The 27,513-nt window shown below is 45.3% G+C and overlaps 1 protein-coding gene across 4 annotated transcripts; it reads right to left on the reverse strand.

Annotated features, from left to right (window-relative positions):
- Positions 1 to 4,010: 4,010 nt before the first annotated feature.
- TEF (TEF transcription factor, PAR bZIP family member) lies at positions 4,011 to 27,268 on the reverse strand. Of its 4 annotated transcripts, none has more exons than XM_086611023.1 (5): positions 26,930 to 27,268; positions 15,681 to 16,007; positions 13,974 to 14,194; positions 13,107 to 13,318; positions 4,011 to 5,341 (listed from the first exon to the last, which is right to left on the reverse strand). In XM_086611023.1, the coding sequence occupies exons 1-5, from the start codon at positions 27,030 to 27,032 to the stop codon at positions 5,299 to 5,301; spliced, it is 906 nt and encodes a 301-aa protein (XP_086467149.1). In that variant the 5' UTR covers positions 27,033 to 27,268; the 3' UTR covers positions 4,011 to 5,298. The 4 variants fall into 4 exon arrangements, with proteins under 4 accessions (XP_086467149.1, XP_086467150.1, XP_086467148.1 ...); XM_086611024.1 differs by lacking the exon at positions 4,011 to 5,341 and adding an exon at positions 7,747 to 11,206; XM_086611022.1 differs by lacking the exons at positions 4,011 to 5,341; positions 26,930 to 27,268 and adding exons at positions 7,747 to 11,206; positions 21,825 to 21,996.
- Between the last annotated feature and the right edge of the window lie 245 nt (positions 27,269 to 27,513).

A 27,513-nucleotide genomic window follows, 5' to 3' on the forward strand; every position in this document is an offset into this window, starting at 1 on the left:
CCTTTCCCCTCGAGCAGCCCTTGACTGTCCTGTGCACATATCCCGAGGCCTCAAGACACCGGTGACTCCGGGCAGCGGGAGGCGATGTGTCCCTCCGTGAGCTGCACCGAGCAACCACACCATGCCTGCATGGACAGGAGAGCTGGTCCTCAGCACCTGCACCCACAGCTTTTCACGGTGCTCGTGGTGGTTTTGATCCCCTGGGAATCAAAGGCAGCATAAACACAAAATAATCTTTCCTCAGAAATTTGGGGACTGCAAATAGCCTAACCTTCCAGCAGTGATGCTCAGATGAGCTCCCCTGCCAGCCTTCTGCTCCCCAGCCATTGAGAGGTTTAGGGTGGGGCAAGAGAGCAGTAGGTCCAGGCTGCTACATTCTGACAGCATAGCCCCAACCTAAGGCTGGTCCCTTGGCCACCATGATCCTTTCTCTCCCAAGCAGCAGCACCCAGGCCTGGCACCTCCTCTCTGATGGAGACTGGCTTTCTGCCCAAGTAAAAGGCTGCCCCCTCAAATAGCAGCACACCACAACAACATGATATTCATCCCTTCTCAGGAGCCATTTTGGGTAGTGGGATCTCCTTGTGGTGGAGCTACATGTAGGTCATGTGTCCTCAGCTCTGCAAACATTCCTGATCTCAACAGATTCTGATGAGTCTTGCACTGCACGAGGCAGTGTGCTCCTAGCTGCCTAGACGGGATGTGCAGCAAGCCCCCAGACCTCGCATCCCACAGCAGGCCTGCAGTCTTGCAGTTTGGCCAAGCTGGCCTTACATTCAAGATGAGAAGGATTTGCAAAGGGCACCGTTTCCTGGGCATCCCAAGTATGAGCGGGACACTGAAGCACCCACTGCTTGCTGGATTGAGGCAGTACGTGAATCTAGGAGAACGTGAGGAGGTTACTTCTCCTCACATTATGTATTTTACATATATAGATAACACAGAAAGCATTAGGAGCAAACAAGCAGCCAGCAGGATAAACGAATGCATTGGCTGACACGACAAAGACTGAAGCTGGCTGAAGCAGCTGCTGTTTGTGAGCTGCAGGCAACCTTCTCGAACACAAGCACTGAGAAGCACCGTGGCACAGGGTGCGCCCACAGCACAAAGCCCAGAGCGGGGCAGTGCATGTGCGTGGCCTATTGCCAACATGCTGCCAGCATGGAAGATGTACACAGATCAAAGGCTTGCTTCTCCAGGGTTCAACCAGGGGTGGGGTTCTGAGCATGCTCTCGCAAACGTGGAAGCAAGTTTCAGGCTTAAAGCAGTCAAGAGCCAGTTTTGACCATAAACTTGTAATCAAGCACAAGAGGGAAAAGGTACATGAACTCACCTCTTGCCACGTCTGGAATACTGCCAGCACCTTTCCTCTGTACTCCACCTAGCTACCTCCCAAGCCAGCCTCTTCTGCTCCTCTCCTTTCCAGAAGGGAGGCAGTCTGGTCTCTTTTGCAATTACCTAAACCTGCAACTTCTGGCTTGACCCCCTTTCACTCTTCAGAAGTCTGCTCAGGTCTCACATGCAGTACTGATGTCCCTTCCCATCTCCAAGGTCTCACATGCAGTACTGATGTCCCTTCCCGTCTCCACTCCCAGCGTCACATGCTGGATGGACATCTGGGGCAGGGCAGAAGACAGCCTCTTACTCTGAGGTCTCTACACAACTCCATTTCTAGCCCCTCTGTGTCCCCCCTTCCAGGGCAGATGACGGGCTCCAATATCATACTGCAGGCAGAGGCTATGCTGGCTGGTGGGTCAGGTATACACACAGAGTCTCCAGCAATGGTTCACCCACATCCGTGAGCTGGGACTCCCACCCTGCTTCAGGTTTTGCTACTTCCCTAGACACCACAGTAGGCTCCATCCCAGTTTTGGGCATCTGTAGAGAAGGGGTTCACCTCCTCTTCGGTCACCTCCATTCCTTCTTGCTTAAACAGTCACACAAGGGTACCATACCATGGTATGCCTGAAGGGGAATTCAGGGGCAAGTGGAAGTTGAAATCACTTTTGCAACCCAGTCACCCCTCAGATTTCACCTCTCAAAGCCCAGCTGTCTTTCCAGCCGTAAGAGAATCATATTATTTGAAAGCCACATAAGAGACTTACAATGCTTTCTCAACGGCCACATCTAGCCAACAATCACAACCAAGAGCAAGCGAAAACCCAGAAGAGCTTGGTAGATGCAGCTCTTGCTCATTTCTTAACTAAGACATTCCAGTTGCTGCTCCAGACCACTATAAACCAAACAGGAGTCGGATCCTTTCCCTGCTCTTTTGTCGATCTGGTCTAGCCAGGAGGAGCAAAAAGGAGTACAGATGCGTTGGAATTCCCAAGGTCAGCAGATCCCCAACACACAACAGGAAGGAGGTTGAGTAAGAGGCTGGCACTTTTTCCATTGCCGTCTTTCAGATCACTAATGACTGCAAAATTTCCTGAAGGGAACTAGTAATATAATGTGCAGAGTTAGCATATTTATAAATTTGCTCCCCACCCACCCAAGAGAACATAACAAGGTCTCTCAAAGGAAGGCACTGTATAATAAACATTTGTGGTGTTGTCACCTGCCATTACAAGAGGGAAAAGACACCAAGTATCTTCCACTGAGTCTGTGTCAAGGCCATGTAATGCCAGAAGGATACATCCAACACATCCTTGTCTCCACTCAGTTTCTTCTAGAATTCTTTGTTTTGGCCACATCAAATCTTTTGCCTTCAGTCTATGGCACACGTCAGTCCCCTCCCTCTAAATATGTAGGTTTTTAGCTATTATACACAAATTGCCTGGGTCACTGATCATGCCATGGCTCTGGAAGATAGTCAAACAACTAACTGACACTTCATTTATTCCTTCTGCAAAACCATATGAATTTCTTTCCTTATCGACTACGGTAGGTTGCAGGTAGTCATCTTCATATATACATTTCAAAATCATACTGCTGAATGACCAGACAAGATGCCAACTCATTCTTCATAGATCTTCTAGTGCCTAGACTAGATACCTCCTCCCTCCCTCATATGTCAGGAAACAGTCATCAAGTGTTCATGTAGATGAGAGTCCTACCTGCAGAGTTGTAACAGAATACCTACCTTCCTCCCCTTCCTCCGGTTTAGAATTTTCTTTCCTTCCTACCACCCCCCATCACTAATCATGTAAGATACCTTTTACAAAAGCAAAGAACCAATAAACTACCTTACTTTTAGTGTCTAGAAATGCCAAAATGTTCCAGATATACTAAAATACCAGGGATTTCACCTTCCTTAAGAGCATGCGTGGAAACATCATGGACTGTAAGAGGCCAAGGAAAGTAAGCACATTCTTTTCTGGAAGCTGTCCTTTCTGGTCAGAAGCAGTAAAAGTATAGAATACATACGTTTCTTACCAGGTTGATCTTCACCTACCAGCCCTTGGAAAAAAAAAAAACACCAAACAAAACAAACCAAAACAAAAAACACCCAACAAAAACCCAAACCAAACAACCAAGGTTTAGGTTAAAAAACTGAAAGGAATGGAGAAAGCCATCCTTGTGGTCAAAACTTATTTACTCTGAACTCTGCTTCTTCCCATGAAAGAAACTAAATTATGATTATTTTGTGGTGGTTGTCAGCCCCAAAGTAACAGACAAACCAAGGCTCAAGTGTATGTGGCTGACAACTAGTTGTCAGGATGTCTCCCTCTACCTGAAAGAGCTCAACCTAGCGTCACAACAGGACAAATGCAAAACTTTGTGAAGTTTTTCAAATAAATTAATCCCGAAAATAAAAGCGAGGAACTGTAATACCTGTTACCAGCACACCTAACAGTTAACGCATGAGAAATGCACAAGCAAGAGCCTAATCCTAAAAGATGATCGGCTGCTTTAATGTCTACCAACTTCAATGCAAATTGCAGGTGTAATGCTGGCAGTTGAGGTGTACAGCACACAGTACGCTATCTAGAGAACAAAAATTACTGGCTCTCAGCATAGTGGAATATACATTTATTTCTTAAAAAGGAAGGGTACTAACAGAATTTAATACAGTCAAAATTTTACATTTTAAACAAAAGCTTTTCTTTTTCTTAAAAACCAGTTAGGAGCAGAGAGATGAGAGAATTTAAACTACTCACAAAATCCAAGCTGAAGACTTTGAGAATTCAAATCTGTGGTTTATACATTTAAAAAAGTGTAATAAATGGAAATATAAAATAATACCAACTCTGCAACAGTGAAATGCCCTTTCCTCATTAGATTGCTGTTTAAGCACCTTTATTTTCACCCATCAGCTGCCAGGAGTGCGTAGATTTATGTACAAAATAAGCAGTTTGGGACAAAAGATTTATATATAAATTAAAACCATTTATGGCAACACAGTTTTACCCAACAACTTTACAATCTTTATCTCTTTCATTTCTATAGAATCTTTCAGTCAGGATGACTCAAATGCACTTGATGGACTGCTTCAAAAAGCAGTTACGTTTACAGGAATTATATAGACAACCTCAAGGAGCAGACATCCAAGAGATTAAACAACTTAACATGCAGTAAAACTAAGATCAGATTTATATCTTATATAAATACTGTGGAGATTTACCATCCATCCCACTGAATGAATGGGACAGATCAGTGTCACATCTGAAGCCAAAAAAATACTTTTATCCAAGAGGCAACAGAATTTCAGGCCAAATATAGCAGATAGGCGTTCCCTCAAACTGTTTAGTTAAAAACTGTATGTCTCTGAAAAAGCTTTACAGGAACAGACTTTTCTGAATAACTTGCACATATGCTTAGCCATTTCATAGCTATTTTACAGTCTAGAGATGCTGAGAAGGGAGGAAAAAAAGAAGAAGAAAAGAGATGCCACCATCTCTGCCCACTACAAAAGATGCTGTGGCTTTGTCATTTATGGAACACTGCAGATGCAGCTGTTACCAGAGAGGAGACTGCTCCAGTATGGCATTAAAGACAAAGAAGTTATGTTATGGCTGGAGAAAGTGCCATCACAGGCTAATCTCTTTAGATGAAGGCTGATGGATCAATCTCACCTTCTCCTCAAAACCCAAGTGTTCATTATTTCCTAGCAGACTGCTCACAATTCTTACTCCACTGTTTTTCTTTTAACATGAGATAGAAAAAGTCATGAAAGCTGACGAAAGTTCCACCTGTGCAGCACCCAGTGAACACGTACTCAGCAAAACCTCCCATCATTAACCACTCTCTCCACACCATAACAGGATACTTGTGTCACGTAGGTACCTAATAGAACTACTAAAGGTGTAGACTATCTAGCTTAAAAATGAGCCTCAATAACAGTCACTCACTGTTTCATTGCAACTTGCTGCAGCCTGGCTGAAGGGTGGAGACAGATCTGTTTGAGTCAAAAGAGAGAACAGTTAAAAAAACACTTTTCATTTTCCTCAACCACTAAGCTTTATGAATAATTTAATATTGCCACTTTCCAAACGCTACTCAAAAACGACAAATCAACTGACCAGCTAATGGGATGAGAAGAGTACAATTATGAATGTCATCAGTGACTACTGTTAAAGAAAGACTGGAAGAGAATCAACTCCCTCGAAATCTCAGTTTCTCTGCTTAAGTAGCTCATTATTATTTTTAAAACATGTTTTGTTGATAGAAAGCATCACAACTAGACTAGAATTCCACAACATCAATCTTTGTTTTGATTTCTGTAGTTCTCTAGGAAAAAAATAATCCCAAATCAAGCTACATGAAGCATTAACAATATTCAGATATTACAATGGAAGCACTTATTTATTACTTCATAGAACAGATTAGTTTTAAAAGTGTATTTACATGTTCTAAGTTATACAAAATACAGTATTCCAATAATCATATTAATCACCATATTTCAGACAACTTCACATAAAAGTGCAGAGGATGCATCCACCCATGATCCTGGCCAGTAGCAAGCAGTCACCCACAGTGTGACAGGTGAGAGCTGCTATCGTGCCTCCTCAGGAAAACAAATCCCACCATTCCTTCTCACTGAGACATAGCTGCAGATCTAAGAAAACATTCAGGCAGGTACACGAGCAAAGTTTGTTGAGACCCACAGACCAAAATCACATGCCTTAATTTACTAGATGTATGTGAAGTACGTTTTTTAATTTTTTTTTTTACAGATGTTGTACAGCAAAGGGCTTCTGCTCATGCCTTAGTTGAAAAAATGATGTTAACAAGGGTTTTGGCTATGTAATAGGCACCCAAATTACACTTAATATCAACAGCCTTATTAACTACAACTGATCATGTGTTAAGGACACAATTCTGCAGCTGACTGCCTGGGCAGAGCTTCACGCTCAAGAACAGATCCTGTGAAGCCCACGTAGTTCTCTACAGATACAGGGCTCATCCCACACAGAAATGACAGTTGAATTGAGGCCTTAAATTTTGGGGGCCTCAGATAGTAATTTTCTCACGACACAGCACTATCAGTTCACATCGGTCAAGTCCCAGTGCAACAGTGCACTTAGTCATAGCTATTTTTTCATGCCTTTCTGCAGTAACTCTCCTCCCTGTCTGTATATTCCTTTCACTTTCTTCTGGACTGTTGAAATGAGACCAAGAAAAAGAGATTCTCAAAACCTAAACAAGTACATATCTTCTGGACAATGCTAAACTGAGCAGATTCAGATTGTCCTAAAATTGTAAACAGCAAGGCTTCAGTTTTAGCAATCTGGCTCAGGTCAGACTCTTGCATTACTCTACTCCTCATGCTTTCATTCTTCACTCTCCTTGCCAAGTATCTATATGTTTATCTCTACATATGTCTTCCTCAAAGGATTCCTTTTCCCCTGTGGCTGCTTAAACTTTAAGAAGTTTGCACTCCAAAAGGGACTCACTAGGGAATAGCACACTATCAGACTAACAAATTACATTCTGTATGACAAATCTGCATTATCATGAATTAAGTCCTTGTAATTTCTCAATTAGCATTATGTTAGCAACTCCACAGAAGATTAGTTAAGCCCATACCTTCTACCTTTTTCCAAGTCTTTCACTGTGAGTTCATCTATCTTAACCATGTTAGTGGCAGATAAACAGATCAGAGTAATTATCTGAAAATCTAGAAAGCCAGCCAGTGTCTTGTAGTTCTGCAGAGACAGAACACTAGCATTAACAGATTATTTTGTTGTTTATGGACTTAGATGTAGGTTGAAAAAAAAAAAAAAAGAAGAAAGACTTACGCAGTAAGACAAATTTGCATTTCTCGTCTTGTGCTTAGCAGCTAAAACCGTTAACAGTGAACAAAAGTCTACCAGGATTTTACAAAGGTCAGAGATACCTTAATTTTTAGTGAGAGTGGAGGTATCTGATCACAAGGAACAAAGCCTGTTATGCTGAGGAGGCTTACAAGGCTGAAGCAGCAATATTCTCTTCTGTGCAAGTCCATTATTTCTGCTGTCTATACAAAAATATTTTTCCTCACAAGTGGTTTTATTACAGTATTCTCAAAGCTGCTGACCTTCTATTGCACCTCCCAACTTGAAATTAATTTGGTACAATTAGTAGCAGTCCTGCAAATAATGCTGAAAGTGATTTCTACATCTAGAACACCTTGAGCTTTCAAACAGCACAGCAGGGAAATGGAGCATTGTCAGAAAAGACACAAAATGTTACTAAAAAAACTGCAAAAAGCCACATTTAACTTTTTTTTAAAATTTCTTCTCCTAGGCAAAGTTTATAGTACACTACTTTTTCACCCTGCCCATACCGGGGGGGGGGGGGGGGGGGGGGGGGGAGAAAGCAAAATTCAGATTATCTGAATATCAAAACTATCACTAACTGTGTAAATGAACAAGCGATAGGACAGTTCACCAACATGACACCTGCAATCTGAGATACATCCACCTGATCGCAGCATAGAACACTCCAGAATAAAGCAGAGACACCCATGACTGCAGTGCTTGCTAAAACTTGACGATAACCACGTGAGCGTAAAGACTTTTTCCTGTAGGAGTTAATGAGATCTTTGTTACTGGCTTCAGTGGGAGCAGATCTTGGCAACAGGTGAAAGATTAAGCTTCTAGGGAATTTTAAAATACAAAACTGCATTATTATAAGCAGATATAACTATGTGCAGATTATAAGACCACATATGAAAGCAATACTGTATTAAGTGTTGCACATCATTTATTCATAGTCTGTTTCTTCTGTAGAATAAGACAACATTCATTGCCCACAAATCTCATCAACAGTTTATATATTTTCAAAGTTTGTACTGTGAAATGGCTGTTTGGTGTCAAACTGTTTCCTGATGAATGTACAGCTGTGTCAAAAACTGCTCCCTTTAATGGCAATCCCTACGGTGATGCTGAAAGGTGCACTCCCTTTACTGTCTCCCCTTGGAGATGGTCCCTTTATGGCTGGAATGGGGTACACTGGCATCAGGCACACTTATGGCCTCTACAGAGCATGTTCCAAGGTTACAGAACTTGAGGCTCTAACAGTGTCAATTCAATATCTTTTAATGTTCAAATTAAGCCAAAAGAATATTGGTCTTATGACCACTATGAAAACGTACCCAAGTTATCACTTACAGATAGGATTGTTATCCTAGTCAAAGAAACAAGATTATATAGCTAACCATTCTGAGAGGAGCACAGAGCTCTGAAGCAGTAAGCTTAACTTCCTGAGACTACAAAAACTGAGAAAGGAATTGAGCATTGCACGCAATTTTTGTCTAGCAATACCTACACCTTTAAATAGTTACTACCTTCTCACCTATCTTTGTAGATGCTGCTTCTTAACAAAAAAAAACCTCCAACAGTTAAGCTGCACTCACCCTAAAGTGCAATTTTCCAGTTTTGCAACCCGTAGACACATTAATCACAGAATGTGCAAATTTGCACTGTCTTACAGGAAAGCACAAGAGTTTGCTAACAGTCTTCTCTGAAAGAAAGATCTAATGAACATTCACTGTTAGTTTCCATTGTATAGGGTTTTAATACAACAGAAGAAGCTAATAGAATTGCACATACTGTTCTCACTGAATATTTTGCTGTTAAAAAAGCATGACATACTGCAAAACCAAATCCTATATACAATATGTAAGTATTTAAAAGATATTCCTAAAGCAATAAGACAGCAAGACTGAAATGAAGGACTAGCAACTCCTTGCTGAGTTATAATACCCTTTAGCTTCGTGATTTAAACAGGAAGTATGACTTTCAAGAACAGCCAAAGGTAACTGAAAATGTAGAAATGATAAATGCAAAAAGAGTTGCTACGTTTACATGCTGTCAGGGTTGTGGTTTTTTTTTTTTAAATAAAACCATGGTATGGCCTTTATCACCAAAAAAACCCCAGTACATACCAAAAATATCAGTCCAAATCAGCAATACTTGATACAGAAGAGAGATATATGCTGACATTTCAGCAACATGGAGCTAAACTACTCATTTATTTAAAGAGAATATTCCAAATTATCTCAGTTTTAGAATTCCAAATTATATATAAGTATACTTACGAGTGTACTATTATAAGTATATACTAAGTTAAAAGCACTTTCTTGACTTCAGAACATGGTCCATTAAAACTAACAGGTCAAATGACTGCATTTAACATATATACTCTTTACAAAGGTTATGCCTTCAGAAAACTGGTTATGAATTCTGGGGTTTGAGATTTTTTAATTGTTTTGGTTGGTTGGTTGTTTTTTGTTTTTTTGTTGTTTTTTTTTTAAATGAAGTTTACAACATTAGCTGCTTCTTTGCACCTTTTTCTCTTTGCCTTTCTGCTCTGAAGTTAAGGGTGGAATCTCTGGTAAATGCTAAGTCAAAACACTTGTTCAACATGACAGTGTCAAGCTTTGCTGGTAACTAGTTGTGCCTCAATTTCAGCACTTGTGCTTCTCAAAGCTTTCAAGATTGTTTTTCTTGAGGTGTATGCTGTTTAGCAATCTCCAGGCGTGAATACGCTGATCATCTTTCACTTCAGTCTTACAAGCTCCATTTTGGCTACAAGCATGGTAGCCCTGTACTACTTTCCCAGAAATTAAGGTACTCTTTTTCTTCCCACACAAACTTAGCTCTTAAGCTTCCTCAATATAAGAGTAGATACTTGTTATGCTGGTGAAACTTACAAAAGAACTTCCACCTACTTCCTCCATCTTCTACACACAATAAACATCCCCACAATCTGTCCAAGCTTTCATCGACTCTCCCACACCAGCGCAAGGGTCTTGATACTTAAGCTGCCCATTGTAACTGTGAGAAATCATTGGCTGTTTCTGTTTTATAAACAGAAATTTTTTTCATTCGCCACCACAGTTCTCACATAGTCAAGAGACAGAAAATTGTAATATGGCAGCTAATAGCCATCGTTTTGCTGGAACTAATACTCATTTGGTAGTTTCAGACTGCCAAAAGACATGGGGATCAGCAGCTCAGACTAGCACCTTTTCTGTGGTTGCTAAATTGTTAACAGAAGAATAGATCTTGTTCCAGCAAGACACCATAAAAGAAAGCGAGCCTCATAAAAGAAACAAAGGAAAAGGCAGGTTTCAGCAGTGTAGTTGTGGAGCAGGAAAGCAACCAAAGTGTTTACTATTACGTGGGTCATTTGACAGAGGTTTATTACTACTCTTTTTACAGCACACTGTGGTGCTTTCTGGATTGTTTCAATACACCTGCTGTACTTTTCCTCACTGGTAGAGTCACACACCACACTTTCCCGGTGTCTTAATTCTGCATTCACAGTACTCCACAAGATGCTACACTGTACCAGAAGTGAGCTGCAGCATTAAATAAAATGCATTCTACTGCATGGAAAAGAGTCTTAAAATATAGCAGTTCTTTATATATACAAACACTTTCATTCAAAACTCCCTATTTTCTTCCACTCGAGTGCCAAAACAAAGAGTCACTATTCACACAGGCTGTCAACAGACTTTGAGACATGAACTTTGAGTGTCTTGACAAAACCCCATTAAGTAAGCTTATTGTAGTTCATAGTTACAGTGAGAAAGACAGATAAGAAAGCCATATACAGAATTAAGGAGACTTTGCACTTTTCATCATGCCCAGCCCTGGGTAGTTCAGATGGGGTACTTGCAGGCAAGCAGGCAGGCAGGGTCATCGTCAGTTGTTTGTGTTGGGACACCTCAGATTTCACTGCTCACTCTGAAGACTGGCGATTCATATGTGCTTTTTAGTTTCTTTGTTTTTAAAAGTCTTTAAAGTTGCATCACTCGGAATCAGATAAGTCACTTTAAACAAAGCAAAGTGTTAAGTGTGACTATTTATTTATAACATACTTCCCACCATCACCACCACACACCACCCTGTGAAAGAAAAACCCCTGCTGAAAGGGTGACAAATTTTTAGTACGTTCGAAAGAAATTAGACCAACACTGTATTAAGAGCCATTCTAGTCAAATTAAGAGCATAACAGAGGGGGAGATCATTCAAAGCATACATTTACTTTAAGCACTCTGGATTAGCCTGCTTCTCCACTTTGTAAAGAATTCAACACACAATTGGTCTAAACTCATGCCAATTACCACATTACGTTTAAAAGACAAGCTAGACAGGAAGTCTTTAGTATAGAAAAGAAACTCCAATGCTTTTTTAATATACTTTTCAGATTTCAATAGGGGAACTGGAAACTAGCCTAAGCATCTTCTATCCCACATTTACTCCCTAATATAAATAATTGCCCAGGAAGCATAGCCTAGGAGTTCTGACACAGCCACTATCTTAAGACAGCTTCTCTTGTTAAGAGGACTTCTAGACAAATACTTCTGTTAAAGCTTCTGGTTCTTGCAGTTGTAGGTCATGTAGAAGGTCCCAACATCACAAACAACATGTTTTTTTCTTTTAACGTACTCTTGAAGCAGCACTTAATGCTGAGGATGGATTACTTCCAAGAGGGCAAGTCTTGTGGGCTAATTTTGTAACAGGAAACATGCTGGGGAGAGAACCAGCAGGCATGGAGAGACCAGAAATGCTGCTACACAGGAGATACTGAGGTAAACTGTTCATGTTTTGAGTGGGTGTAGCTTGTTCCATACAGTGTTCATGAGGCAAAGGACCAAAACTCTTTCTCAAGCTCTTGTACAACAGGCAAGGTGCAGTAAAATAACAGTGGCTTGCTTGCTTCTTAAAAATACCCCTTCTTCCAAAGCACAAGGTAATCACAATTCCTTAACAGATGGGACTCAAAGTTCAGCCTAATGAGCCAGACCTCTTTTTGTAAATCTCCCTTACTGCGGAGTTAAGTGTAACAAGCTGCTTTTTCAGCAGTTCAAGAGCGAAGTCCCTCTAAGGAAAAGAAAGGATGGGTGGTGGTAGAAATACAGCCTAAAATCCACAGCAAATTATTTTGTCCTTATCTGTATAGTGAGAGCTCCCCTACTGTTCTCTTTCCTTGATTTCTGGCAGTTATCCAGGATTAAAACCTACCAAGATGTTTGAGCAGTTATCTTAATCAACACTGCATTGACTCTAGTCTGCATAACACTCGTGCATTAACCTCGAGATACCTCAGTTTTCACAAGAGATTGAATATTTTCCTGTCTTCCTGTCCTAAAGGTTGCCCTATTCCTCTTCAATAGGAACAGAGTTCTACACAACAGGTACTTTCTAGTGCCTCTGAATGTGAAAGGAAATAGTTTCATGATGCTGCCCAGCAACATCTACTTATATCTTAAAATTATGTTTGACAATTTGACTCGGAGGGGTGGGATGGGTGTGGAGAGGGAGAAAAGAGCAGGAGTTTAAAAAGAAAAAAAAGCAAGGAGAGTCTCCTAGGCTCTTTCTCCACTTAAAATGAAAATTAGAACAGATAGCAAAAGCCCTGTCCGGTCAGGAGGGATCCACATCTATTCCTCCAGACAGGTCAATCTGTTCTATTGTATGACATCAGAAATGCTCTATCAGTGTTAAAAACAAAGTTGTAAATACGGAGACTAAGATTCTGGGCACCACAATGATCAGGAAAGGGCCTGAACAAGTTGTGCCAACAGAAACAAGGTTTGGTGGGTTTTTTTGTGTAGATGGAAAATGGCAAAGCCTCCTCAAACTTGATTTCTGGGCATCTCTACAGAAGGCAGAGAAGTCTACGAGGCTAAAACAAGGAGCCCTAACAAGGAAAAGGGGTGTGCTTACAAGGGTCCGTATCTGGTCTCGTATTTAGAAACAATGTTCTTGCATCGTCCCACTTCCTTGCGCAGCTCTGCAACCTCCGTCCTCAGGGCCGTGTTCTCTTTCTCAAGAAAGGCTGCCCGAATTGTGATCTGATTCTCCTTTAATCGCCGAGCATCACGGGAACGCTTTGCTGCCACATTGTTCTTCTTTCGCCTTGTCCAGTATTTTTCATCCTATAGCAAAAAAGGGAGGAAAAAAAAAAGATGCCAACCTGACAATTATATCAAAGACACCTCTTTATTGTATAAAGACATTCACACCAACTGCTATATTGAAGAATCTCCTTCACTGGCTTGCAGGGCTCTGACACCAAAATGCAGGAACACAGTACTGTAAGATTTCATCCTTACACGAGTCTTGTTTTAGGATAAACCAAGCGTGCTGCCAGAACTGGGGAGATTAGGAGACTTGACAACTAAGAAGCTGTCCAATTGAAATGCTCCCTTTACTTAGTTTCAACTCGGAAATGAACTTCCACAGAAAACAAGCTGTTCTGTTGTCTGGGCTGCTTAATGCCAGATCAGACACAATGCTGGGCAAATATATACAATGGTCATAAAGTGCAGTTGATGAGGGCGTGGCTTGATAGCTCTTCTACTTCTAATTTCTGTGTACAGCATGATAAGTTTCTCCTGCTCAGTAATTACCTCATGATACCAAACCAGCGAAACAGCAAGAACAGCAGTTGACTTGCCAATTCTATTCTTGGCAGTGGTCCTGCCCAATCACGTAGGTATAGCACATCAGCTTTATATGTCAAAAGGTTTGGACAAAGAGTCAGAAACTTTGACCAAGGCCTAGAGAAGTTTGCAGCAATAAATCTGTTACCTTTTGTTCATCTGGGACAAAAACCTTCTTGGCTTTTTTAATCATTGGTTGTGGTTTCAGGTCCTCTTCAGTAAACTTGTGTTTGCGAGGATTGAAGAGCTCACCACCAGGCACACTGGACAGCACTAAATCAGCAGGGTCAGGGTTAAAATTCACCTCGACTTCTACGCAGTCAGGATCAATGGGGCTGGGAGTATTTCTCTCATTTTGTGGTGGGGACTCTGGCAACAACAGAGGAAGTTACAACACACTCAGCAAGACGAAGAGAATTTACTAAGAAGCCAGCATGGATATCTCTATTTATTGTCCCACTGTGGGCAGTATTTAACAGTATTATTTGGTATTTCCCTAAGGTGTGCTTGGTGCTGTACAGCTGCCGGTACAGAGAGAAGCTACACAGTCCAGTTTGTGATATAAAGCCTAGGAACATATACCAGACTAACAGGCCTGGGTAGATAGATGCGGGACAAGAGTTAATACTTGCTTGGCAAAAACTACATACCTTGCACACTTAAGAAGCACCTTCCACAGCAGTAAGAAGTGAGAAACTTGTATCAGACTGAGTTTTGTATCACAGAAAGCCTTTTATAGAACCAAGTTTGCCCAAAGACCCCCGTCCCTGGGACCTTCAAAGGTCAGACAATCGTATTTCCAAAACAAAGGAGATGGGTTTTTTACAAGTGTGACAGTATTCTACTTCTTCACCAATGGAAACAAATGTGCCAACAGATTGTCTGACACTGACAGTGTTCAAATGAACTTTGTCATATTTACCTATTGTTTACAAACTTCATACACATGAATTGCAAATGTCAGTGAAACTTGAAGTAGTGATCAATGAATACATTTTTTCATATACCACCTAGAAAAAAGCCACGCCCTATGTCTTTTGAAGGAGTTCCACATTTTGCCTTTCTCTCACAGATTCACAGAAGACACCCTGAGTAAAATGCTTTCTGTGAAGTCTGCTTATAAAATAGTACTGTGAAAGTTTAGTGGCTATCATGTTTAAACTCCAAACACAGGGCAAACTGAGCTCCTAAATTCTTTAACAGAGAAGATCTCCATACTACAAATGAAGAGTAGAAGTTTCCTAGTACCATTTAAGCAGTTTTGTTTCTTTGCTCTTCTATTCCCACTTCATAGCACCACAGAACATCAAACTGCATCATTAACACACCTTTTCCAAGCGTCTGTCCTCACATTTCACTGGTTAGCATGAAAAGATTGCTTCACTGTTCTTCTGTTAAGCATTGTTATTTGAGGTACGTTAAGTGAGTGTTAAGTTCACCCAAGCAGATCAAGCCACCAAGGTAGCACAAACGACTTACAAAATATTTGATAGTTTGTGACAAAATAACATGATAAACTATTTTCTCAACATGTCCAGCTTCTCACTAGATTAGCAATACCATGAAAGCAAATACTTTATGTTGGTGTTTCAGCTCTTCTAATTTCACAAGATAAACAGACTGCACACAGAGACACTCACTCATTTTTTCCAGGAGGGGGAGAGGGAAAGAAGAGGAGAGGCAGCATCTTCATGAATCCACACATGGACTAAGGCTCTATATTGAGCCTATTTGCACTGCTTAACTTGCCACAGCTAACACTGTCAGGTTAACACATCTCCTCTTTCATCCAAAAAGGTACCTTTTAATATGAGAACAATAAAAGTCCCTCAGAGACCCAAATTATTCCATCTACCTGTGCTGGAGGCTGCTTCAGATTGCTGGTAAACTGCAGTGGAAGAGGATGATGCAGGAGAACCAGTGGAAGCACTGGCAGACTCCTTTCCTTCCAGCTCAGCCACAGGCAAGAGTGGATTCTGGTTCAAATCCAGGTGAGTAGGGCTGGAAGGAATTCCATTCTCCAGCAGGAACTCATCCAGATCCATGTACTCCAGGTGGAAAGACTCGCCATCGTAAGGAATAGTTTTGTCCCAAATGGGCGGCATAAGGGAAGCCGAGACTGCCATAGTGCTGGCAGCTGCTGCCTCATCTTCCTCAAGCTTTATCTTCTCCTTCTCTTTATCTGAAAGATACAAGTAGGTCACTATACAAGCTGCAACACAGGAGAGACTCAAGGTTTAAGAGTCTAAAAAAATGCCCACAAAAGGAAATTCAGTAAGCTATAGTTCTGCCTCATGACATGATCTGAAAAATCAGATGTTGAAAGGCAATATTCATACATTCACATGTAACTCAGTATGGAATCCTCTGACTCCCTGTGATGGCTGGATCATGGACATTTGAGTAGCCTTGAAGACCAGCATCTTTGCTGTTATAACTTACCAAAGCGTGATGTAACACTGCATCTAGTTTATTGACTAGTCACTGCAAAATAGCTCGCTTTTCACAGGCTCGTCTTGGAAGACACGGAGCATCCATGAGTAGGATTACATGGGAAGCCATTAAGAAAACTCCAAGGAAGCAGAGTAGTTTATTCTATGCACAAAAGAAGAAGTTGCAGAAGAATAATCTGGATGCAAACAAGAAAGGAATATGGGTGTTCAGATTATATCTGAAAAGTAGTCTAAAGGCCCATAGGACACCAGAGAGCTGGATGTCTATCGTTCAGTATTTTAGAAGCGTTTTGTTCTGAAATGACTCAGCATGTCCACACAAAGCAACAGCTCCAAACGCTGTTCACTATAGATAGTTCAGAGTATCTACATACAATTTTCACTCTTTGGGGAGATGTCTAATAAGGCATACTCCCACACCCCATCCCCAAGCCACAAAAGACTGATGAAATTTTCTCCATTTACTGTGCTACAGTGCACATATTACAGAAAAATGGCTGCTTCTATGTTCCCCATAGCTACCGAATCTTAACAATCGTCTGGGACAGAATCCAAGCAGAAAACTCAAGTTATGGAATAATTACATAATTTAAGAGATAAAAATAAGCCGACAGGAAAAAAAAAATCCAAGTCATTTTCCTGATCCAGTTCTCCATATAGCCATGCAGTTTTACCAGCACTGAAGGAGGCATTGCAGAAGCAGCACTAGCACCACCAGCAATAAGCCAGCACTGCCATCAAAAGGAATCGTCACCTAACCAACTGCAAAGTGGGTCTTACCATGGAAGCTGACAAATATTCAGTTCCATGGAACAAAAACTCCAGGGACACACAATAGACCAGTTCGGATCTCCAGTATCCACACAGGTTAGCCCAACAAAATGCACAAATCTGCAGCATTAGGGTTTTCTAGACTGGCTACGATATGCTAAAGGAGTATTTTTCTTATCGGGGGTGGGAGTGGGGGTGAAACTCTGCTCTAAATCAGAAAAGCCTATTTATATAAAACCTATTCTGATAGAACTGGCATTCCTTCCGCTGTTGCCTTTGCTGGTGCAGAACTCAGACTGAAAGAGCTTTTTATGGCTCAAAGAACAGGGCTGCCACACAAAATAAATTATCATTTTTAACCTACCATACTCTGAACATTTTATGCAAAAAAGATGCCAATTTTAAACCAAGCAGTTGAGAAAAATATTCACCAGCCACTGACTTGGGACTAAGAGCAAGTACCTGAAGAACACATTAAATTCAGGCCTGTGGCTCCTGGACCTGAGCTTTGTTAACATCATCTTGCAGCTTTCCGCCTTCCCCCTTGCACACTGCTGCCTCTGAACCGCCATCCCCGAACTCCTATCCCTGCTATATACTCCTTTTTGCAGAGAGTTTTATAACTTTCCAACCCTTTGCAAGGGCAAAGCAAGTGTGCAGGTTAACAGCCATGTTCCGAATAACCTGAATGTTTCTAAACAGCTTCTGCTTGAAGCTAGTAAAGAAACACCATCCATATGACTTCACGTATAAAGATGATTTCACTTACTACTGAAGCACATCACAACAAATTGGAACCACCAGTTTACATCCAACTTGTTAATCAGGGATTGGGTATTTCCCCAAGGTTTGCATAGTACCCAGCACAACAGAACACAGACTCACGTTGGGGGTTGTGGATGATATCCTAGTGAAGGCATCACCAAAACAAGTGCAAGTGACAATAATGATTTGTTGTAAATCACTTTATTTTCAGTCAACATGATAAAAAAACCCTTGTGTCTGTTGAGTCAAAATGTCAACTAAAAAGAAAAAAAATAATTCTTTACTCTTGAAAAGAACAGTATTTCATTAGAAGTTATGGCAGTTTTAATGCAAGCCAGCAGTGCTTTTATTTTGCAACATCTAATACAACACCTCCAACAGAGGAGAAAAGAAACCTTAAGCAATTAGTAGACTAAACGTTAAGGCTTAAAAATATTTTTCAGAAGGTAGATGCCAAACAGACTATAATACTGGTGTATGTGGATTGTCTCAGATCTTTTAATGCCTTTTTGATGAGCACCATCATCCTGCTGTACTTCAGTAATCTGAAGAGTTTGCGGTTCCTCCAGCTTCCTCTTGCTATGGTCCCTGGCTCACACCAGATTAGATCCTTCACATGAGAAGATCATCTGAAATTTTTTGTCCTTTTGCTACAAGTTGACAACTGGCGAGCACTGGACCCCCAGTGCTGTCTTCATTTAGCTATGCTGTCTCTCTCTCTCTCTTTCTCTCCCTCCTCACTTCTAACAGCAATATCTGAAACAAATTAAAATAGCAGAAGTTAACATGTATACTGGGTGGCCAAGTATTTGAAGAGTGATACATAAAAAGATAAAATTCTTGTATGATCATATTTGCATTGACAGTTTTCCATTGGCTTTCTTTCAATTAATTTAATCTTTATTTCTGTGGCACAACATCCTGCGGGATGCACAATAACTAATGAAACACTAATTAACTTCTTGCATCTTGGGGAAGTTTCTGCCTGCCCCAGCATAGGGACCCAAAACATTAATTCTCTGAAGATATTTATAGTGTAAACAGGTATTACCTGACAGCAGAGCTGCAGTATCCTAAGAGGCTCCATTTGCAGTGATTCAAGGTCACCCTGATAAATCTGGCCTGTACTTCTGCAGCTGATAGCTCATGTCTGATTTAGCCCCCTCATTCTGCTACTGTGACCTATTAACTGGGCTGTACATCTGCTCTTAACAGAGAAGTCACTAGTTTATGCTAAGTAATTTAGGCAGAGGATTCCAGTTCTTGAACTGTTGGAAATACTGCTGGTTTAGCTAAAAGCAGCAGCCTGGAAAGTGCTTTATTCCACATCCTGGTTTTTCCTCAAAAAAAACCCCAAACAAACCAACAAACCAACCAAACCCAGACCAAAAGACATTTTGGCCACAACTGTCAAGCGCTATCCCAAACCACAAGCAGAACAAACACTTCTTTGACAAAGTTCCTCTCATTTGTCAAAAAAATACTGTCAAATTACACCGAAAACACTACACAGACTGAGGGTGATTGCTCCATAAATCTTCAGTCCCACTTGTGACGATGGAACAAGACAGGTTATAGGGTTCTGTATTGCTGATGCCCATTACTCTGATGTTTGTTGAGGCATTCCGCCTGCCACAGCAGCACACAACTGGTGATTAAGGCATCCTTTGGAGAGTATGCAGCAGCTTGTTACTAACAGGAGAGATCTACACTCCTGTTCCAGAATATTAATTTTCTTCCCTTAACCCACAGGACTTTTTACAAAGAGATTGTTATTTTTGTTTATTTAATCCCTACAACATACATGACAACAATTTACAGCAAGGTCGGTCAGATATACTTGGTATATGGCAGGGCATTCAAGATGATGGCATTCAGTTGGAACTGGATGTCCTCCTCTGTTGCTCAGAAGGATTAGAAAGCCTGCTTGCTTACCGGGTAGTCAAATTACCTACAGCAGTTGGAAAACCCACAGGTAGCTCATGAAGACTATAAATGGACGCTGGAGCTAGTTGATACTGGTTCTCGCAGAGTAAGACCAAAAACTGTATTTTTGTCACCAGGCATTCCAGACAAAAGGCATAGAGTCTTTTCTAATAAAGCTTGCTGAAAACATGCCACTGTATTAAGTAAATTAGTAAGTATTTAACATTTTGGCTGTGACACTATACCGTAAAGGAACAGAAAATAAACAAGGATCCTCTGAAGTCAGTTGATCCACAATTCTACTGACAAGTCTTTTGTAAAATTAGGAGTAACTACCTGCTAACACAGAAGACATTCTTTGTTTTGTCTTGCAAACACGCAAACAAGAAAAGCATCAAAGATCAAAATAAATAGCAAGCCACAAGTTGTGAAGCAAAACAGTACAAGGTGGACTAAGGAATGAGTCTATCAAGAATGAGAACAATCTGAATTTCATCACAGCATGGAGAGAGGTAATCAAATGCAATGGATTCACTAGCAAGCTTTAGAGAATCAAGCTGAACACCTTCTCAAACTAGAATAGGGTCATCTGGTAAAAGGAAAAGTATCAAATGCTTCCGATTTTAGAAAAATGTACTACCTTAAAATCGTATTAATTTTAAAATTTTAAGTCTCCATAGGCCAGATCACATGATTCCGGACAAGAAAAACACCCCTCAGACAAAGTCACCATATCCCAGCCAGATATCATCATAGTTTCCACACATGAACTTAAATTGCTCATGCTGGCATTATCACCTTTAAAAAGGACCAGGTGCAGAAATGTCTTTTAAAAATCCCATAAGGTTGTAGATTCAAGATTCTATGTAGCTCAGCATCCTGCACCATCACAGTATCACTAAAACCTCTATCAGAGGTTGACTTTTTTTTCATCAGAAAGGAGAAAAAATATTTACCAGAATCACAAGATGGATACATTTACACAGTATTGTACAATGTTACAAATAAATGGATCTTAACCAGGATCCTCACTGGGAACAATCCTGCCAACCTGCTTGCACCGTGGACTACCTTGCACATTGCCTGATGTTCCAAAAATGTTTCTCGACCTCAAAATTCCTAAATGTAAGGACTTATTTTAGTACACACTGGTACACTAGGTATTACAGCGGTGCAGATAAACCTGAGCCTTCCTCAAAAATCAAACTGATACTCAGAAAGGCAAAAGTATTGCCAGGTGAAAAAAGAAAAGTTTAAAAAAGCGCGTGTCATCAGCAATGAAGACTATAAGCACCAGCGCTGCTATTTACACAGCTGCTGTCTGCATGATGAGTGGGAGAGAGACGGCTCCAGCCTATACAGGACTGCAAGCGCAGTCCGCCAGCCATACCTTTACGGATTATCACCAAACCTCATCTGAAGGGGTTTGCTGTGTATGCACGTCATCGTACAACTTTTCAGCAGTTACGGTCAAGAAAGACTCGGCACCTTTTCACTGCTGCTCCCAACGATGTCTAAAGGTAGGGGAGGCTTCAGACAGGTAGGGGAATAAAACCAGTGTCACGCCCTGACTTCTGCCTAGCCCTCGCACCCGAAGCGTTTTGTTTTGCCCAGCGCAGACACCTAAACACACCCGAACGGGCGATCGCAGCAGCTGAATTTTCCAGTCGCACCGGCTTGCCGGGGAGACCCAGCCCACGGGTCGGCCACGGCTGCCCCGCGCCTCTGCGGCGGGGAGCCGGCCCGGCTCCCGGCCAGCGGGCCCGGCGGCCGCCCCGTGAGGCCGAGCCCGGCGGGCCGGGATCCCGTGCTGCCGGCACTTGGCAGAGCCGGCCGGAGGGAAGGGGCGCGGGGCGTACCGGGGGAGGACGCCAGGCTGGGGCGTGCGGCCTCTCCCGCGGGTGCTCCCCCCCGCGCACACCGCAGCCAGTCCCACCGCGACCCGGCGGGTCCCGCCCTCCGAGGCACGGGGCGGGAAGACGGCGGAGGGGGGGCAGGGGGGGGAGGTGGTGGTGGAAGAAGGAGGGGGGGAGTTGGAGGGTGTCGCGCGCTCCCGGCGTCCCCGCGCGCCCTCCCGCGCTCACCCAGGCGCGCCTCCCGCGGCGGGTTCTCCATCAGCTTCTTCAGCACCAGCGGGAAGGCGCCCGCCAGGCCTCGCTGCTCCCGCTGCGCGGCGGCCCCCGCGCTCCCCCCGGCTGCAGTGGGCTCCGGTCCTCCCGCCGCCGCCGCCTCCTGGTGCGCGGCGCGGCCGGGCATACTCCCCGCGGGCAAGCGGGCGGGCGAGCGGGCTGTCAAGGGTCGCCGGCAGCCGCAGCGCCCGGCACGAGGCTGCGACAGCTCCCCGGGACCCGTCGGCAGCGGCGAGCACGGAGCGAACGGCGCGCGAGAGACCAACAGCGCATGCGCACCCCGCTGACGCCTTGCGCGTGTTTCAGTATTCATGAGCGCAGGGGCCCCGCCCGCCCAAGCGCTCGCGACCCGCCCCGCCCTCTCCGCCCCGCGGATTGGCCCGCGCCGCTCGGGGGGCGGCCCCGCGCGGGCAGGCACCGCCCTCCCCGCCCGGCCGCGGCCGGCGCGGGCACGCGCCCCCCGCCCGCCGGGGCACGTGCAGAGGCGGGCTCCGGCGGCTCATTAGCATGCCGCGCCCCGCCCCCCGGCACCGCCTCCGGGCGCTGCGTCACCGCCAGCCGCTCCTGAAGGCGAAGCGCGCGCGTGGGCGGCGGAGGAGCGGCAGCGTCTGCCGCGGGGCGCGCGCGCCCGCCACTCGTCTCCGGGGCGGGGCGGGGCGGGGCGGGGCGGGGAGGGGACGGGACGGGACGGGAAGAGAAGAGGGGCGGCCGGGCGGCCGGCCGCCGCCGCGCCTGCGCGGGAGGGGCCTCCCCCGCCGCTCCCCGAGGCGACCGTTACCGGCTGAGAGGGCCGCGTAGGCGGCTCGTGCTGCGCGGCGCCTGCGAACCCCTTCTCCGCCGCAGGCTGCTCCGTGCTGCCGCAGCTGCGACCCGGGCCCTGGCCTCGGTCAGCGGGGCAGCCGGCGCGGCGCGGCAGGGTGGTGGGCCCGGACGCGGAGGTCGCGTAACCGCGGCAGCTGTCGAGCGGCGAGGCGGGAGCCCGCCGCTCCCGAACCGCCGCCGGTGCCAGCGCTCCAGTCGGTCCTTAGATGCCTTTGTTCAGGATCCCGAGATCGCCCTTCCCACATGACCTGGATTTAATCTCCCTCTGTCCTACATCATGCCAGCAGCAGCCGCAGTGGCATGCCCTATATAACGTTAGCAGGGAGAAGGTCTCCACTGCGGCTGCTGGCACGGCTGGGCTGCTGGAGAGGGGGGTGACTCGCCTTAAAGATCACAAGCAATCCTAGTGATTCCCTAACCAGTCCCTCCATTCCAGCAACAGGGATGCCGTGCTGGGATTTAAGCTCCTCAACACACAAAGGGAGCAAATGTTGCCAAGTTCATCCCCAAGAGCACAGGCGGATACTGAGGAGCTTCTCCTGCGCAGTCAATAAGCTCGCTGAAGTGACAGACGCCACAGCCACAGGCTTCTCCTGCCAGTGGTTGCTGCCTCTTGCTGCAGAAGGGCCACAGCAAACCTACTGCATAGTGCTGCAAGAGAGGAAAGGAAAGGGAAGGGAAAGGGGAAGGGGAAGGGTGCGCAACCTCCTGGGATGGCCCCATCTGCACCCAACAGAGCCACAGGTGCCAGGGCAGAGATGTCCTCCTAAATGCCAGCAGAAAAGGAATGACTTCTTCCCAGATAGAGACTCGGGCATCTGCTTGGTTCATCTGCCCCTCTACAAACCTCAGATGTTTCATTCTGGTGGCAAGGCACAATTTGACCTGACTCTTGCTAATAAACCCTGATGGTCTTTGTGACACAAAATCAGGTCTGAAATCATCTCCATGCGCCCCAGGAAAAGGAAAGGATTGGAAGTTGCATGGGGTAGATGCTTTCCCCTGTTGCCTTACTGCAACGAGGACCAGGAGACATCTCCATCCAACCTGGGCAGACAGGGAACTGCCCCACTTGCCAGCTACTTCTCTTGCATAGGCTGGGAGGCTGAATCTGCTGCCTCCTTCACCACAGGGGACAGGGATGGGACTTCTGGCATGACTCCTGCGTGCATGCTGCCGGACAGGGAGCTGGGAGAGGGCCACCTTGTTAATACAGGCTGGAACAGTGCAGGTTAATGCATCATTTATCAAGGTTGATAAATCCAGCTGCAAGAAGCAGGCAGAAGAAGTCATGCTCCACTGCCCAGCATGCTCCAGGGCTGCTGCTTGCCCTCTGCGGACTACCTCCGCCTTGCCAAGCTCAGCTGGCAGAAAAAAACACATGCGTGAAAGGGAGATGCCACTTCACATGGGGCAATGAGACACAGATGTCGGACCACACATGACAGAGGCAGCACACACAGCTTGGCAAGAGGCAGCGGGCTCGCAGCGGTGCTTTTGCCCAGCTAGTGGTAGGTGGTAGATAGAGAACACAACCTAGTGAGGCCGGGAAGGGGCAGCTTCTAGGAAAAAGGCAAGGAGATGTTGCCAAAGCGAGGCAGGCCGCAGGCTTCTCGTTCAGTTACAGTTTTTGCGGTCACTTTGTTCCATTGTTGTTGATGCCGGAGGCCCCCAGGGATGACGCTGTGTCTCAGTACTGTACTGCGCTCCTTCAAGGAACAGGCTCTGCACGCATCCCCCCCTGCAGATCTCAATAGCAACTGCTTTGCTGGGTAACGTCCATATGAATGGAGGTTATTAAACCCACTCGGCAGACTTTACTGCAGGACTTTTCCCTTTAGATCGACCAAGTTCTTCCTCCAGCACATTTCCACCCACACTCCACCACGCTAAGGTTTGTTCTGCACCACCTCTGGCTTGTGACTTTGTCTGGAGAGGGTTTAGCCTATACAGTGTGAGCTGCTCGGCCCGAAGGCAGGAGGGAGTTCCTGGGGAGCATTTCTGTGGGTTTACTCTCACAGCACACTGCTCGGGCATCAGCTCTGCCCTGCCAGCTGGGAGGGAGGTTGCTCTGAGAGCTTTTCCTCACCGCCTCCAGGGATTAGGGGCTCAAGACACTGCCAGCAGAAAGCGGGCACTGCACCATCAGCTGTACCTTCTTGGTTAAGCTGGGATATGCCTGGATTTTTACAAACTCTCTTTTGCTCTGCAGCTGAGAAGGGAGAGAGGAGGACAATGAGATGCGAGGAGAGGAATGCAGCGGCCTTGGCTGTTACTGCTGGGAGTCTTGTCAGGGCCAGATGATGCAGAACAGCCCAGCTCTGATGCAGCAGGGAGGCAAGCAACAAGCAGCCCAGCACCAGGCACAGGGAGGGGGACACACATACAGCAAGGCCCACTGGGAGGTCTGAATAGCAGAACACATTTCAGACAGGCCTGAGACCCAGCAAATCCAGACGAGTGGTGTGTAGGTATGGACAGCCAGGAAGAGAGAACTGAGCTCTGTAGGAAGAGAGCCATGACGCGAACACTGGCCTGGGGAGGGAGGCAGCATAATAAGGACAATTCCAAGGGTTATGGGAGGTGATGCTGAGAGGCAGGGTGGTCCTGGGGCTGAGGAAGAAAGCTGCCACAAAACAGCACTCTCAGTTGCCAAATAAGCCACACTGAGTTAAGACTAAATTATTCCCTCTGCAAATCATTGGTACCTCCTCTACCCCCCACTCCAACTCTTGCCAAACAGCTAAATCTTGCCAGCACTCCTCCCTTGGATTAATTCAGTCCACTTGGCTGTGGAGACTAGAGATCCCAGAGAGGCAGCCAAACTTCAGCTTAGCCACAGCAAGGCTCCGCACCACATGAGCCTCCCCTGGCCATCATTGCCCCCTCCCAGCCAGGTCTGCTTTCTACCTGGGTATCAGTCAGCTCAGAAAACATGCCCCAGGCCCCAGACGAAGCTTCATACTGTGTCATATATAAACACACCTGTTAATGGGCAAAGTCTCAGCAAAAGAGAGAGCCAGCTCACAGGTGGCAGCAGCGGAGCAATGTGATAAAATGAGTCCCTTAGGGGGTATGGCAGCTCCCTTGCCCTATTAACCCCTTTCCCACAGGGAGCTGTGCAGATGCCACAGGGCTCGCTGTATTCCAGCAGGTGTAGGCAGCCATCTTTCCTCCTGTGAACACTTTACTGCTGCAGCAGCAGCCTCTTCTCCTGTTGATGCCAGAGCGAAAGCAGGGTCCCTCTCCACATTGTGCATCTGGCTTTTCTGCTCCCACCTCTTGGATCATGCTGCCCCTCAAGGCTGCAAAGCCGTTTGCGTGTCCTGCTAGCAACTCCCTACAGAAGAGCAAGCTCAGTGCATGTTTGTTTCTGTGAGTTCAACTCACTCATGCCTAGACATGAGCTTGTTGAGCCAAAGCGTTCCCACACACCTCCCAGCACTTGGCAGTGAACATTAAAACACAACAACCAAAAAGCATTTGCCAAGGGCATGTGGCATCCTATCCAAAACTGGAGAGTCCCCGAGTTGTGCGATGGGCACTTGTAGCATGCTCAGAAATAGAGAAGCGATCAGTCCAGCAAGAGCAAAGTGTTCAGCACAGCAGAAGCCTAGACTAAATAACCTCCTGGGTCCTTTCCATGGGTTTTCCAGGATGCTGCACAGAGATCAGGAAAGCCTAGGAATACAGAAGTGCTTTGCAAAGAAAACACAACATTTGCTGTGTTCTCTACTCCAACTTTCCACTGATAAACAACTGCAGCATCAAACACAAAGTTTGTACTGAGTCAGCCTGCCACACGTGGGCTGGGCTCCCTTGACAGTCTGTGTCTGGGAAGAGGCAATGTCTGGAGGCTCAGCAGTTACTAACCATGGGACAACCTGGTTGGCAATCCTGCAAGAAGCTCTTACATGAGCGTGGAGATTTGTGCCCAACCCTTCTCTGTGCACAAAGCTTTGAGAGTTTCCAAGAAGTAGCTGAGCACAGAGATTAAAAGGATCAGGAGCTCAGAACTCTTGGCTGATTTTGTAATCAATCCATCGCTGCTGTTTTTCCTCCTAGCTGCACAACACGCTCAGTGCCAGAACTACCCATCTGACTTGGACACCCTGGGGAAACACACCTTTGAAGGACTCTCAGCAACCAAGACCTACTGCCCCCTTCTCACCTTGCAACTTAAGGAGGAGGAAGAAAAATCAAAACAGAATCCCCAGAATGCATTCCCTCAATCCTACCTGTCATCTTGTTGGTCCAGGGTAAGGAGTACTCCAGCAGGGACTTCAGGACTTCCGGAAGGTCCAGGGCAGCTGGGCCCCCGAGGCTGTTGCAGCTTGACATGTCCTGTCCTGGGATTGCGCGAGCAGGGCTAAGGGAGGGCCAGGTGCCCAGCCGCCAACACTACACCCCACTCGCCTGGGCGTTGCGAGAAAGGCTTGGAGGCACCCAGAGCAGGCTTGCCAAACTACTCCGGCTGACAGAAAACAAGGAGGAAGGGAGGCAGCCTGGAGGAGATGCTGTTTGCCTGTCTGTCTTCACCTCCCCCTCTCCCACTCCGAAGTGGCCGATTGTGGAAATAGCTTGCAGCCTCACAGGGCTGGGCTGGGCGGCTGGCCAGCGGGGTTTTACAGGGACTCTCTCAGCCAATCCGGCAGCAAAGAACTGGGCCAGTTATCTAACTTTGCGAAGGCAGCACCCTTTTCCTTCCCAAGGTGTTATAACAAATGCACACGTTGAGGGAGGGGGAAAGCAAGGAAGCGCGCTGTCAGGGGTACGCACGCTGGCTGCAAACGCAGCAGCAAAGGGATCCTCTGAAGGGCTC

This window comes from Tauraco erythrolophus, chromosome 4 (genome assembly GCF_009769465.1).
Source record: "Tauraco erythrolophus isolate bTauEry1 chromosome 4, bTauEry1.pri, whole genome shotgun sequence".
NCBI lineage: Eukaryota > Metazoa > Chordata > Aves > Musophagiformes > Musophagidae > Tauraco > Tauraco erythrolophus.